Source organism: Bubalus bubalis, chromosome 4 (genome assembly GCF_019923935.1).
Source record: "Bubalus bubalis isolate 160015118507 breed Murrah chromosome 4, NDDB_SH_1, whole genome shotgun sequence".
In the NCBI taxonomy this organism is placed as follows: domain Eukaryota; kingdom Metazoa; phylum Chordata; class Mammalia; order Artiodactyla; family Bovidae; genus Bubalus; species Bubalus bubalis.
Window position 1 is genome coordinate 50,105,530 of NC_059160.1, and position 14,350 is coordinate 50,119,879.

General features: G+C 44.6%; 1 protein-coding gene across 5 annotated transcripts in view; it reads right to left on the reverse strand.

Annotated features, from left to right (window-relative positions):
- Positions 1 to 14,350, reverse strand: part of RFX4 (regulatory factor X4) — a 171,016-nt gene that overhangs the window by 41,880 nt on the left and 114,786 nt on the right. For all 5 annotated transcript variants that reach the window (XM_044941397.2, XM_006069578.4, XM_044941398.2 and 2 more), the window contains 3 exons: positions 9,178 to 9,278; positions 7,111 to 7,169; positions 2,535 to 2,679 (listed from right to left, as the gene is read on the reverse strand). In XM_044941397.2, coding sequence (XP_044797332.2) covers positions 2,535 to 2,679; positions 7,111 to 7,169; positions 9,178 to 9,278 — 305 coding nt within the window. The remainder of the gene's footprint in view (positions 1 to 2,534; positions 2,680 to 7,110; positions 7,170 to 9,177; positions 9,279 to 14,350) is intronic.

Consider the following 14,350-nt stretch of genomic DNA (forward strand, 5'->3'; position numbering starts at 1 on the left):
ACTGAAGTGATTTAGCATGCACACAAGCAACCATTTGGAAATTACTTCTTTGACTTCTGATTTGCCATTAGCTCTAAGCTCTATGTGGGAAGGGCAGTGTCTATCTTATTCATTGCTCTCTGCTTAGCATCTAGCCCAGTGTTCGACCCAGGACAGGCATTTAGTAAGTACCAGGTGGCTTGACCTAAATTTCATTACGACTCCCTTCCTCTGCTGCTGCTGCTGCTAAGTCGCTTCAGTCGTGTCCGACTCTGTGCGACCCCAGAAACGGCAGCCCACCAGGCTCCCCCGTCCCTGGGATTCTCCAGGCAAGAACACTGGAGTGGGTTGCCATTTCCTTCTCCAATGCATGAAAGTGAAAAGTGAAAGGGAAGTCGCTCAGTCGTGCCCAACTCCTAGTGACCCCATGGACTGCAGCCTACCAGGCTCCTCCATCCATGGGGTTTTCCAGGCAAGAGTACTGGAGTGGGTTGCCATTGCCTTCTCCACCCTTCCTCCAGAAGAATACAAAGATCCAAAGGGCAACATTCTGCCCCTAGCCTAAGAAAACAAGAGGCATGGACGCGCACTAAGTCACTTCAGTCATGTCTGACTCTGTGCGACCCTACGAACTGTAGCCTGCCAGGCTCCTTTGTCCATGGGATTCTCCAGGCAAGAATCCTGGAGTGGGTTGCTGTGCCCTCCTCCAGGGAAGAAAACAAGAAGAGAAAGGCCCAACAGGTTCTTTCCAGGAGAGGCAGTAGTGACCTGCATGCTGCTCCAGCAGAGGCTCAGCGCCTGGCCCCAAAACAAGCAGTGGTGATTGTGTGTTTCTTTATGAGTGTGGGTCACAGTTTCTTCCCCCATGAAAGCTGGAGAGAGAAGAGAGCTGAGTCCAGTGCTGCTAGGAATGGTGAGCAGAACCAGGAAGCTGGATCACTCTGGGCTTTCACCCCTCTGTTTGGTCCTCCACAAACTTTGCTGGGCCCCTCCTCCACACCTGGCCCTGTGTGAGGCCCTGGGGGCACAACCATCTGGGTACAGTTAGCACTGTTAGGGTGCTCACAGTCATGCTCTCCATTGCCTTCAAGAAGGAAAAACAGGACAGGGAACATGACTGTAAAAACTTGGAATGGTCCTAGAACATCTGAAGCTTGCCCACATCTCACTATTTTTGTCTGCTCTGGCATGCACTAGTGCATGGTAGGGACACGGAGACTAGACCTGGGTTCCAGGTTCAGCTCTGCTACCTTGGGCAAGGTTCACTGGCTCAGGGAGGCTCAGTTTGCTCATCTGTAATATGGGGGTGATAAGCGAATCTTCCCTCAGGACCTGGCATAAACTAGGCAGTCTATCAGCTGAATTATGATTTTAGTGACATTCTCAACAGGGGAAAGCAGGCTGGAGGCTGTTGCAGAGGAAGAAATATGAGCCTGAGAGGAGCTCCGAGGTCACCAGGAAAGAAACTTGAGGGACGTGGCCCAATGTTTCAGCTGCTCCATTTGCTTTCAAAAAGAGGTCTCTAATAGGAGCACCTTTGAGAACTCTGTTTATAAACATGACCTACTTAGGTTGGAGGCAGAAAGTCTTCCTGCAAGACAACAGTGTTGAGGGGGTATAGTGGAAACCAAAGGGGCTGGGGGCTCTCAGGAGAGCTGGCACCTCTTCTCAGAGGAACCTCACTCTGCAGCTTCCCGAATGATGTTACTATGAGGATCTTGGGTCTTCCTCCTCTCAGAAGCTGCAGCATCTGCCATATCCCCTTCCCCCAGGATGACCTCAGCACCAAGCTGCCTGAGAGCTAACGCGGACTCACCCTCTGTCCTCATGCTCGCTTCCCCCAGCCCCCTAAGCCCCGAGGTGTGAGAAGGGCCAGCTGAACGAAGGAAGGAAGAAGTCAACAGACTCTGGTCTAGGGGATTCCCCAGGCAGAGGCTGTGGTGGGGTGTTGAGGAAAAGCACAGATATGTTAAGGATGGTGGTGTTCTGTAGTCCTCCCATGTCCTCTGCTGCCAAGAATAGCAACCTGACCATATCAGGATAATATCTGGAGCAATAGTCTCCCAGTCTTTGCCCACAGGGGCCACAAGTTCACAGTAGTAAGTCACCATCCACTTCCTTCTCAGATATCTACTGTGATTGACAGGTTCACCTGCCAATATGTGGGCTGACTCCCGTGACTCTCCATGGAAAAGCAGGCAGCACATCCAGTTGCCTCCAGGCTGACGTACGCCAAGAGAGGTGCCAAGCTTTGCTCCTCATTTGTTGATGCCACCCAGGGAATGGCAGCTGGCACCGAGGGTCCTGTGTGGGGCCTTCTGCCTGATGTTGTGTCCTGCCCGATATCCCAGAACCCATTTTCCCCAGCAATGTGGACCCATGTCCTTGTAAATCAACCGGCTCCTCCACCTGGGCCAACCCCTTTAACAGGAACAACAGGAGGGGAGGGATGGGATCCCAGGGAGAAGGACTGGGTGGGAGTGCCACTTTGTTTACCAACATACTCTTTCTTTTTAAACAAATAAAAAGACACACGCCCTGGTGGAGCATCTTACACTGGATGATGAGCTTCCGGTGCTCATCACGAGTGTCCTCCATGGTGTAAAGGGTTTGCTTGGTAATGCTGTTGAGGTCCACATTCCTCCAGTCTTCCAGCATTTGGAACGTGATGTCTGCACTGTGGATCACTGTTCGAGATGCCTGGAAATCCAATCCAATCAACTCATTAGCTCATGGGTTGTTAGGTTCAAACCCTTTCCCTTATTTCCTTTCAATTCTTTTTAATGAATCTACTCATGGGGCTTCACTAAGTGCTTTGAAATTCAAGAAAACTCAGAAGATGAGTCTGTAACTTGGAAGATCTGTATACCGTCTTCTGTGGCTCTCTCCTCATGTCTCTGTTTATAAGAAACTACCCCCCGGTGGCCTAGGTCAGAACAAACCTGCTATTCCCCACCCCTCCTCCCCCCCACCCTCCCACCCCGGCTTTGGTCTTGACCTGGTGGAACAGTGGGATGAGACCCAGAGATCTGTCAGCCTCCTGATGGGAGCTTGTTGGGTGAGAGCTCTGTGTTTAACAATCCATGTCTCTAGCACCTGAGAATTGACAGGCTCAGATTTTGGAAAGGTCCCACTACCCTTGGGACTATGATAGATTTCAACCTCAGAAATGTTGCAAGGTGTATTTTTCATCTAAATACATTCTGAAGCAGTTTATGGTCTACGTTTTTGTTTTTCAGTTTTTATGTGACTATAATGACTAAAACAAAGATGAATAATTGAGATAGAAGAAAAGGAAAACTATACCTTAAAGCTCAGTGGTTTGTTAATGTAAGTGTGAATATTAGTGTGTGTGTGTGTGTGTGTTTAATCTGTGGGTTCCCCAGCAATCCTCATAGTAGAATTTAAATTTGAGAGCTGGAACAATACTCGGAACAATAGTTGGAACTAGCAAGTTGGAACAATACTGATAAAAGCAAAGAAAAACATTTCCAGAATCATTTCCTTTCCTTGCATGTTTTCAAAAATGTCTTTAATGAAACAAGATTTCAAAGACATGTGGACCTTTTAAGTCTCATAATGCTTGTCAATTTCCAATCAGATGTAAATACCGACAGCTCCTTTTACACGTAGACTGTCCGAGTACAGGTAAAATCTTCCTCATATCAATGTAGAACGCTTTAAAAGACACAGGCAGCCAGAATATATGAATACATGAAAGCTGAGTTGGGTTGATTTCTAATGATAATGAGAACAACTGAATATGGAAATTTCAGATTCTGGATTCAAACATACTGAGTTCAAATCCTGACCTTGCTGCTGACCATCTGATTGATCAGAGGCAGGCAAGGAGATTAATTTCAGTTTCCTGACCTCTAAAATAGAGATATAATAGTATGCATCTCTTTAGGAGGGCCATTGTTGGATATTCCTTGGGGTAATGTTTGCAAGGTGCACATTTCAGGGAGTAAGAGCCCAGTAAATGGGCCTTCTGTCATGCAGGTCGGTTCTCTTTGTTGGGAGGGCACTGACACCTGAGGGGCCTTTGCACTGCTGCTCCTGCTGCTGGAATGTTCTTCTCTCACCCTGCCCTGGCCTCCTGGCCATCATGTATGCTCCAAGTGAAGTGTAGCACCCATGCAGAGGCCTTCTCTAGCCACATCATTTGAATAGGATCTAAAATGCCTGGTTATCCTCTATTTCCACTCATTTTCCTTCATAACACTTATCACTTTTCATTATTTTGGTGTTTTTTTTTTTCTCCTGCTGAGGCCAAGTGTCTGGCATATAAGCATAAGTATCTGGTACACACAGTAGGCACTCAAAGGATTTTGTGGGATGAATGGCTGAGATATGAATGCCAAGTTGCCCGCTTAGTGTATCCAGAAGGGCCTGAATATTTGGCTCTTGGTTTTAAGTATCTGGTGGTTGGTGGGGGCGGCATTAGGTCAGATGTTGTTTTGTCTGACTTGCTTTGTGTATGTTTAGGAAAGCTCGCCGGGATATTAGCTGAGATGTTACATGATGTCTCATCCCCCTCACTAATCCTGATCCTTTGGGTGGTCCAGGAATGTGTCTGGTGGCTGTCCAGTGAAGATGGGAAAGGTAGCAATTGCTGATTAACTTACATACTGTCTGTCTGGAAAGTGGAGAGAGTGTGTCTGTGTGTGCACAAGAGCATGTAGGCTGTTGTGGGCATGCAAGTGGATGCTTTTACTACCTGGTACATTAAAAGGTCAAGCCTTTCCACCCTTCCTAAGTGTCTAGTTCTATGTCCTAACTGCTACTGCTAAGTCACTTCAGTCGTGTCCGACTCTGTGTGACCCCAGAGACGGCAGTCCACCAGGCTCCCCCGTCCCTGGGATTCTCCAGGCAAGAACACTGGAGTGGGTTGCCATTTCCTTCTCCAATGCATGAAAGTGAAAAGTGAAGGTGAAGTTGCTCAGTCGTGTCCGACTCTTAGCGATCCCATGGACTGCAGCCTACCAGGCTCCTCCATCCATGGGGTTTTCTAGGCAAGAGTACTGGAGTGGGGTGCCATTGCCTTCTCTGTCTATGTCCTAAAACCATATCTATTTCCCTGATATGACCCTAAGATTGTCTCTTCCAAGCTGGGGAAAAGAACCAGAAGACAGTCACCCTCAGAAATATGACAATGCTTCTTTTTTTCCTTTTTTAAAGAATACCTCAAATCAATTAACTTTATATACACATTAAAATATTTTATATTTAATAAATATGTAAGCTACAAAGACAAAAATGACAATTCCCAAGACCCAATACCCATGATGAATATGACTTTCCATGAGCTAGAATTTACCATCCTTAACGGCTGGAAATGTTTGCTTCTATCACATTGCTGATTTTGTTATTATAAAATTATTATTGTTTTTGTTTAAAAAGATACACATCTATGCAATATACATTTAGCAGAAAATATTTAACAAGAAACTTTTGATCTTTACGGGTAGATGTTACGTGTTTAGTGATAATAATGGAACCCTCAGGCTTATGTCGAGTCCATCCTAAAACTTTTTGATGGAGAGGGGTAGGATTTGAAAACTAACCCTGGCAGTGTTTATTTTGTTAATATTCATCTTATTTCCTGAGTCCCATCCATCTGTGAGGCTCTACCCTACCCCAGAACAGTGGCCCGGGGTGGCCTCTGTGACAGCATGAGTGTGGAGGGTCCCCTTCTGGTCTCCAAATCACCCTTTGTGCTATTTTATTCCAGGGGCAGGGCTGGAACAGTGAGGGGTGTGTGTGTGTGTGTTGGGGGGTACTTTTATACTTTCTGGTTTCTGCTTCCTTCAGGCCACTCCAACTAGAGACCCCCATCACCACCTCGACCTTGAGTAACCACCACCAATCTGAAGCCAGCAGTGTACGGGAGAGGTTACAGACCCGAACACACAGACAAGGCAGACAGGTGACACTCATGAGCGAGGTGGGCCAAGCGTAAGAGAAAGCAGGGGTGATGGTGAAGAAGCTCAGCCCATCCAGCGGCTTGCTACCCTGGGGAAATTAGTTCTGGGATGGCAGCTTTTAAAAGTTTTCTACAGAAAATGTGGGTGTTTAGTTGCCATCTCCCAGTTTCCACTGTTAGTGACTAAAGGAAAAAATGTTTTTGAACCTATGCCAGTTGAACAAAAATAACCCACACGTCTGAGGGCCAGGTTTGACCTATAGCCACCAGTTTGTCCCCTCTGCTTTAAGGTCATTCGTATTTTAATGACTGTTAGTGGGCTGCCTTAACAGACTTAGATTTGCTTCCTTAAGGTGCAAAATGAACACAAATGCAAAGATTTATGCCTTCAGTTAGAACTACAGAACTATAGGGGGATCTTCTAATTTTTACTATATATACCTTTATTACTTTTGTTGTTGTTGTTGTTGTGAGTACATATCACTTCTGTGCTAAAAAGAACAGAAATCTGGGGCAAAACAAAATTGGAGTGATTCTGCACATACATGTGGCAATGGTGAAGGCATTCTTGACTATCACAATTGGAGTGGTACTTGGGGGTGGGTGGCCTTACTGGCATTGAGTAAATAGAGGCTAGGGATGCTACTAAACATCTACAATACACAAAACAATTCCCACAGTAAAGAATCACCCAGCCCCAAAAGGCGACTGTGGCTGAGAAACCCCGACGTACTCAAGCAAAACACAAACTTGTGGACCTAGAGGATCTGAAGGGTTAATGGACAAATGACATCAGAAATTATTTTCTATGTTAGCTGAAACCACTTAGTGATTTGCTAACATTTCAATTCCTTATCTGTAGAAATTCAAGATAATAGTGAGAGTGTACTAGTGTTTTTTAAAAGACTTTTTTGATGTGGAACCATTGTAAAAGTCTCTATTGAATGTTGCAATATTGCCTCTGTTTTCTGTTTTGGTTTTTTCATCACAAGGTATGTGAGACCGTAGCTCCCAAACCAGAGATAGAACCTGGACCCCCTGCACTGGGGGGTGAAGTCTTACTCACTGGACCGCCAGAGAAGCCCCATGAGAGTGTACTGTTAAACAGCCACATACTGATGGAGCCTCTCCAGAGTTTCCCGTGGATTTGCCCCTCAGTTGCAATGACTTAGCAGTAGTTAGAACGTATAACACAGGACAGCTACCTGGCAAAGGTGATTTAGTGATGTTTGCCGTCTCAGGATTTGGGAAAATCTTCTTGACACTGCAAGAAGAAAAGAGTGAGTATGAAATACTTGCATGCTTTATGGTCTGACCTGGGATTTTCTGGGGGTGATTTTCAAAAGTAGCTTATTTGCCTAACTTTTTCTCATGCATGGTCCAACACTATTTTCTATTACCCACTGATGAAACCCTGCATCTGCTCTTTTGTTTTCCCATTTGGACAACTATTTCCTAAGATGGTGATATTTGGGGTACATATTTCAAAGTTGCCTGCACTCCACACTGGCAGGTGTGAGAAATTGTGGCGTCAATCAACCGTGAGTAAAAGCAATTATTTACTTGTCTTTCATTTCGCTAATTGCAAGTTCAATCTCTTCTCCCCATAAATAATTGCAGGAATCGAGTGGAAGCTTTGAAGAAGGCCCTTTAAAAAGTAGTGTATCTACTAGGAAACCTTGATTGAGCAGGGTTGCTTCTAGGATGGAACCCTGGGCAGCACCTTGAATATGGCTTTGTATTCACAATCTGTCGTTTTCAACCAACGATCTCCATGCCCTATTGGTGTGTTTTGATGACTGGGTCCTCTGCTAACATAACAGGCTGATGCTTTGAAGTGGGGTGATCTTATATCTGTAGATTTTGAAGCAGACAAGCCACATGCCAGTCCGAGATCTTCGTCCTTACAGAGTCCTTTGGAGAGGTGTAAGTCTCTACTCCTTGTAAGTTCTCCAAGTGTACCCCCAGGCCCCCTGGGGAGAGCGGGTGCCTCCAGGCACCCACAGGTGGCAGGTGCAACAAACCTCCTGGCTTCAGACTTTCAACAGGTTTGTTTTGCCAGCGTAATTAAAATGGGCACGGGGCATTCTTCTCATTAATTTCTGAACTGGTCAAGAAACAATCAGAAGTTTCCCTGGGATTATTCCAATTTGTGCTCAGAGCCAGCTTGGTTGGAAAAATAGGGCGTGGGGTGGAGGAATGAGGGGTAGGTGGGTGGGGTGGGGGGGACAGATGAACTTCTAATTTTCCAGGGCGATCAATCGTTAATCCTTCTCCTTAATTACTTTTTCTTTAACTTTGTGATGTGGAATTTAGTGCTCGTGAAAAGAAAAGAACTGAGAGCCGTGAAATAAAGCGGGCTTTATCAATAGGTGATGGGCACGGCAGGCGGCCTCAAAGGGAGTCTGAAAGGGCCCCCTTTGCCTGTGGAGAGAGGGTAATTTGATCTCCTTCATTTTTCTTGCTGGCACTTATTTCGGGCAAGAATGGCAAGCTGTATTCAAATGGAGCTCTAAGAAACATATACCTCAAAACTCTGTTTTGCTTAAAATCATTTCATCTTTACTTAATGGCACGTGAGACTTCCCACAAGTATGGACACACTGAGCCAGAGAAACAGGCCCAGTTTTCTCAGGCAAAATGATTACTAGGGGACTGAGTGGTGACTCTTGTCAGAGAAAAGATCTATAGTCCCAATACCCTGTGAGAAATATTAATTTTGCTTTCCCCTTAGGCAGAGAATTAAATATGTGGACCCCTGAAGCTGTTTTTCATCTTCTGTTAGCCCCATTTTGTGGGCAGGAGCTTCGGGGAAATCTCAGTTTTAGGGTCAGAAAGATGTGAGTTCAACTTCTGGCCCCTAATTACCAGCTATGTGACTGTGTAGCTTTGGGGAACTGTCTTTGCTTCTCTGAGCCTCATCAGCAGAAGAGGGATATTGTTTTCTACATCAGTGAGTGAGTGAGGATTAACTAGAATAAAAAGTGTGGCGGTGACAGCAGAAACGTGGAGTCAGACAGACAGACCTGCCCCTGCCGCTCTGTCTCTGAGCCTGTTTCATTTTCTGTAAAGGAGAGGTGTGCCACCTGTAATAAACATTTTGTAAGGATTAACTAAATTAATGCATGGAAAGCGCTAAGCATAGTACTCAGTGCTTTGTAGGTACCAGTAAATTGTTAGCTCTTATTGTTATTTTATTGACAACCTGTGTAAAATACCTAGTACTAAAGTGTTACCCTCCCTTCCCCTCTGCTTCCAAACTTAGTACTTACATTCAAACTTGATGTTTCGCAAATTTTCTGGGAGGTCATGGAGAGCCACTTTTAGCCACTCATCCAGCTGCTTAGCAAACTTCCGGATCACCTGAGTCAAGCTAGAAAGAGGAATGACACATGGTTAGCACCTCGTGGGCTTCCCAGGTGGCTCAGCGGTTAAAGAAGCCAATGCAGGAGATGCAGGTTCGATCCCTGGGTAGGGAAGATTTCCTGCAGAAGGAAATGACAACCCACTCCAGCATTCTTGCATGGGAAATTCCATGGGCAGAGGAGCCTGGCAGGCAGGCTACAGTCCATGGGAGCTGCAAAAGAGTCAGACACAACTTAGCAACTAAACAACAACAGCAACAAAGGGCTTCACGCGTTCCCTACAGTACAGGTCACAGTCCTCCCTGCAGGGCCCTACAGAGTCTTATGATCTCTGATGGTGTTTTGACTGCAACCATTAGGAGTCACTGAAAGCAGCAACTCAGGGGTGGGGCGGGCAGCCCCAGGGACACCGCCATTTCAAAGCCCTCAAAGATTCATCAAATTAAACACGTTCAAACAGAATTCATTATTTCCCCATCACACCTGGTTCTTTTCTTGTGCTCTCTATTTCAGTGGGCACTCTACTTTCTGTTAAGTTTTGCTTTTAACACTTTTACTATGAAAAACTTTAAACCTCCAAATACCCATGACCCAGCATGAATAATTAAAGACACTTTGCCGGTTTGATTTATAACATGCTACTCTTTCTTTTCTAGAATGTTTTAAGCAAATTCAAGATGTTGTATCATTTCACCCCTAAAAACAGAGTATGCATTTCTAACTGACAAGTTTTAAATATGTATATATATTCAATATGTACGTACATGCACACACAAACACGTAAAACCACCATGCCACTGTGGTGACAATAAGAGGAAAATTCTACAAAAGGAAGTAAATATGAGGAGCTAGCCTATCAAATATTAAAATATAACACGTGTATACCTGTGGCGGATTCATGTCGATATATGGCAAAACCAATACAATATTGTAAAGTTAAAAAATAAAATAAAATATATTTAAAAGCACAGAGCTTAAAGATAGCGTGACCCTGAAACATGAATATGTGTGGGTGCGTACTAAGTCGCTTCAGTCGTGTACAACTCTTTGTGACTCCATAGACTATAGAGTGCCAGGATCCTCTGTCCATGGGATTCTCCAGGCAAGAATACTGGAGTGGGTTGCCATACCCTCCTCTAGGGGAAATCTTCTCAACTCAGAAATTGAACCCACGTCTCTTTTGTCTCCTGTATTGGCATCTGGGTTCTTTACCACTAGCGCCACCTGGGAAACACAGAACATGAATATACAGCAATATAAATGGTATAGACTAGGAAAGCTAGAAATAGTACCAATATGTATAACATTTACTACATAAAATAGGAGGCACATTAAATCTGTGAAGAAAAGATAGAATAACATATGTATTGGGATAAGAAGAACTGCTGGGGGAAAAAGGCACACTTTACATCTTCAGTTCAGTTCAGTTGCTCAGTCATGTCCAACTCTTTGGACCCCATGAATCACAGCATGCCAGGCCTCCCTGTCCATCACCAACTCCCGGAGTTCACTCAAATGCATGTCCATCGAGTCAGTGATGCCATCCAGCCATCTCATCCTCTGTCATCCCCTTCTCCTCCTGCCCCCAATCCCTCCCAGCATCAGAGTTTTTTCCAATGAGTCAACTTTACATCTTACACAAGGATGAATTATAAATTGAATAAAAGTTCAAAGGTACAAAATTAAACCATAAGTTTTGTGGGATAAGCCATGGGAAAATTGTATTGTAATTGGAGTGGGGAAGAGGTCTAAAACAATGATACAAAATCCAGAAGCCATAAAAACAAGGGCTGATAAATTAAACTATGCAAATACATTTTCTGTATGGCAAAAATAAAAGAACAAAATGAGAAAATATTTGCAACTCTTATTACAGATAAATGGTTAATAGCCCTAAAAAATAAAATGCTCTTAAAAATCAATGAGAAAAACATCAACTACCAAATAGAAAAACAGTCAAAGATTAAGAGCAGAGAGTTCACAGGAAAGAAATAAAAATCACTCTTAAAGACATGAAGGGATGTTCAAGGCCATTCATAATAAGATAAATGCAAATTAAAACTTCACTGAGAAAAGTTTAAGTCACATAGGTTTTGAACTAGGAATTGAGCCCTTTAGGAATTGATCCTGCATGTATACTCTATGCAGTAAGATGAAGGGTTGTTTCCCCCAAAATAAGTCCACTGGAACCCGTTAAGTTGACCTTATTTGATAAAAGGGTTTTTAGAGATGTGATTAAATTAAGGATCTTGGGATGAAACCTTGGATTAACTGGGTGGGCCCTAAATCCAATGACAAGTGTCTTTACAAGAGACAGGGAGACATAGAGCGGGTGTCAGTGTGAAGATGGAGGCAGAGGCAAGTGGTGCAACTACAAACCGAGGAATGCCCAGGACTGATGGTAGCCATCAGAAGCTGGGAGAGAGGTGTGGAACACATCTTCTCTCGGTCTCTGAAAGGAACCAACCCTGTACATGCATGTACACCAAGTTGCTCCAGTCGTGTCCAACTCTGCGACCCCATGGATTGTAGCCCGCCAGGCTCCTCTGTCCATGGGACTTTCTAGGCAAGAATACTGCAGCGGGTACCCATGCCCTCCTCCAGGGAATCTTCCTGACCCAGGGATCAAACCTGTGTCTCTTACGTCTCCTGCATTGTCAGGTGGATTCTTTACCACTAGCACCACCTGGGAAGCCCAAGGAACCAACCCTGACAGCCCCCTGATGTCAGATTTTCAGCCTCCAGAACTGTGAGGCAATATATTTGGTTTTTTTTTTTCAGACCACCCAGTTTGCTGTACTTTTTGTTGCTGCAGCCCTAGGAAACTAACAAACTGCAACGTATAAAAGAATGTACTAAGAACATTATTCATCACAGCGCTGTATAGTGGTGGGACAAGACTGGAAACATCATAACAATGAGTTAAACTCAACACAAAGGCATAATATGCAGGTGTTAAAAAAGAAGAAAAAAACAAACCTCATTATAGGCGGATGTAGAATGCTCTCTGTAACAGTCCCAACAGGAAACAGATGCCACTCAAAATAGTGGAGTTTATTTATAAGGGACAAGTCATAAAGGCATGGATAGGCATGGTGAACCCGTAAGGGTGACTGCAGCAACCCGGGTTTAGGGCCAGCAGGCTGTCACCCACCTCACACCCAAAGGACAGCGTGGAGGGAGAGAGAGAGAGGCTGCCTGAACGGGTGCAGAGCCCCAAGGAGGACGTGGCCAGCCAGAGGTGACCTCACAGGGAGGGAGGCAGAGAGGCAGTCTCCTGACTTCACTCTTTTCCCTCCTTCTGACCTCCCTGCTGACGCCCAACCCTCACACTGGCTGATCTGAGCTGGAAGCCAAAGGGAAATGGAGCCCCATAAGGGGGCTGCACCCTCCCCCGCTGCACCTCACAGGGCAGAAGGTGGCACAGAACACAGTGGAGCCTTCCTCTGCAGGGGCACAGAAGCTGTCCAACACAGTCTTCAAGACTTGCTTCTTTTAGAAACAAGGTACAAAACAGCATATATAGGGTGTCACTAGAGCCTATTATACAGAGTGAAGTGAGTGAAAGTTGCTCAGTCATGTCTGACTTTTTGCAACCCCATGGACTATCCATGGAATTCTCCAGGCAAGAATACTGGAGTGGGTAGCTTTTCACTTCTCCAGGGATCTTCCCAACCCAGGGATCGAACTGAGGTCTCCCACGTTGCAGGTGGATTCTTTACCAGTTGAACCACAAGGGAAGCCCATACAGAGTGAAGTCAGTCAGAAAGAGAAAAACAAATACTGTATATGAATGCACATATATGGAATCTAGAAAGACGGTACAGATGAACTTATTCACAGGTCAGCAAAGGAGACACAGACATAAAGAACAGACTGTTCACAGTGGGGGAGGGAGAGGGTGGGAAGACTTGAGAGAGTAGTATTGGAACAAATACCTTACCAACTGTAAAACAGACAGCCAGTGGGAATTCCCTGTATGATGCAGGGAACCCAGAGCTGGTGCTCTGTGACAACCTAGAGGGGTGGGATGGGGAGGGAGGTGGGAGGGAAGTTTAAGAGGGAGAGGACATGGATATGTATCCCTGTGGCTGACTCGTGTTGAGGTATGACAGAAACATATTGTAAAGTAATTATCCTCCAATTAAAAATTAAATTAAATTTAAAAAGACAAAGTATATGTCATGCATTGGTTACATGTTAATAGCAGATCTGAATGGCGCCCCCCCCCCCCCCCCCCCCCCCCCGCCAAGAAAATGTTTATATCTGATGCTCTGTAGGAGGGGACCTGGGTGTCTGGGGAAGAAGAGTAGAATGGAGACATTTCGCTGTGTATCATGTCATACTTTTTGAATTTTTTTAATGTTTTGTATCTTGTTTTATAAGATTTTTTTTTTGACGTGGACCATTTTTTTAAAGTATTTATAGAATTTGTTACAATATTGCTTCTGTTTTATGTTTTTGTTTTCAGGCTGCACGGCAAGTGGGGTCTTAGCTCCCCGACCAGGGAAGCTCCCACATCCACTGTACTGGAAGGTGAAGTCCCAACCACTGGACCGCAGGAAAGTTTTGAAAGGTACAAATGGTTTAAAATATTAAACTTTTTTACTAATATTTAAAAATATAAATAAAATTTAATGTCTTATACTTTAAAATTTAAAGTCCAATTCTGCCTCATTGACTATGCTAAAGCCTTCGACTGTGTGGATCCAAACTGTGGGAAATTTTTAAAGAGATGGGAAATACCAGACCACCTTATCTGCCTCCTGAGAAACATGTATGCAGATCAAGAAGCAACAGTTAGAATCAGACATGAAACAAGGGACTGGTTTAAAATTGGGAAAGGAGTATGTCAAGGCTGTATATTGTCACCCCGCTTATTTAACTTCTATGCAGAGTACATCATGCTAAATGCCAGAATGGATGACTCACAAGCTGGAATCAAGATTGCCAGGAGAAATATCAATAATCTCAGATATGCAGATGATACCAGTCTAATGGCAGAAAGCAAAAAGGAACTGAAAATCCTCTTGATGAGAGGGAAAGAGGAGAATGGAAAAGCTGGCTTACAACTCAACAT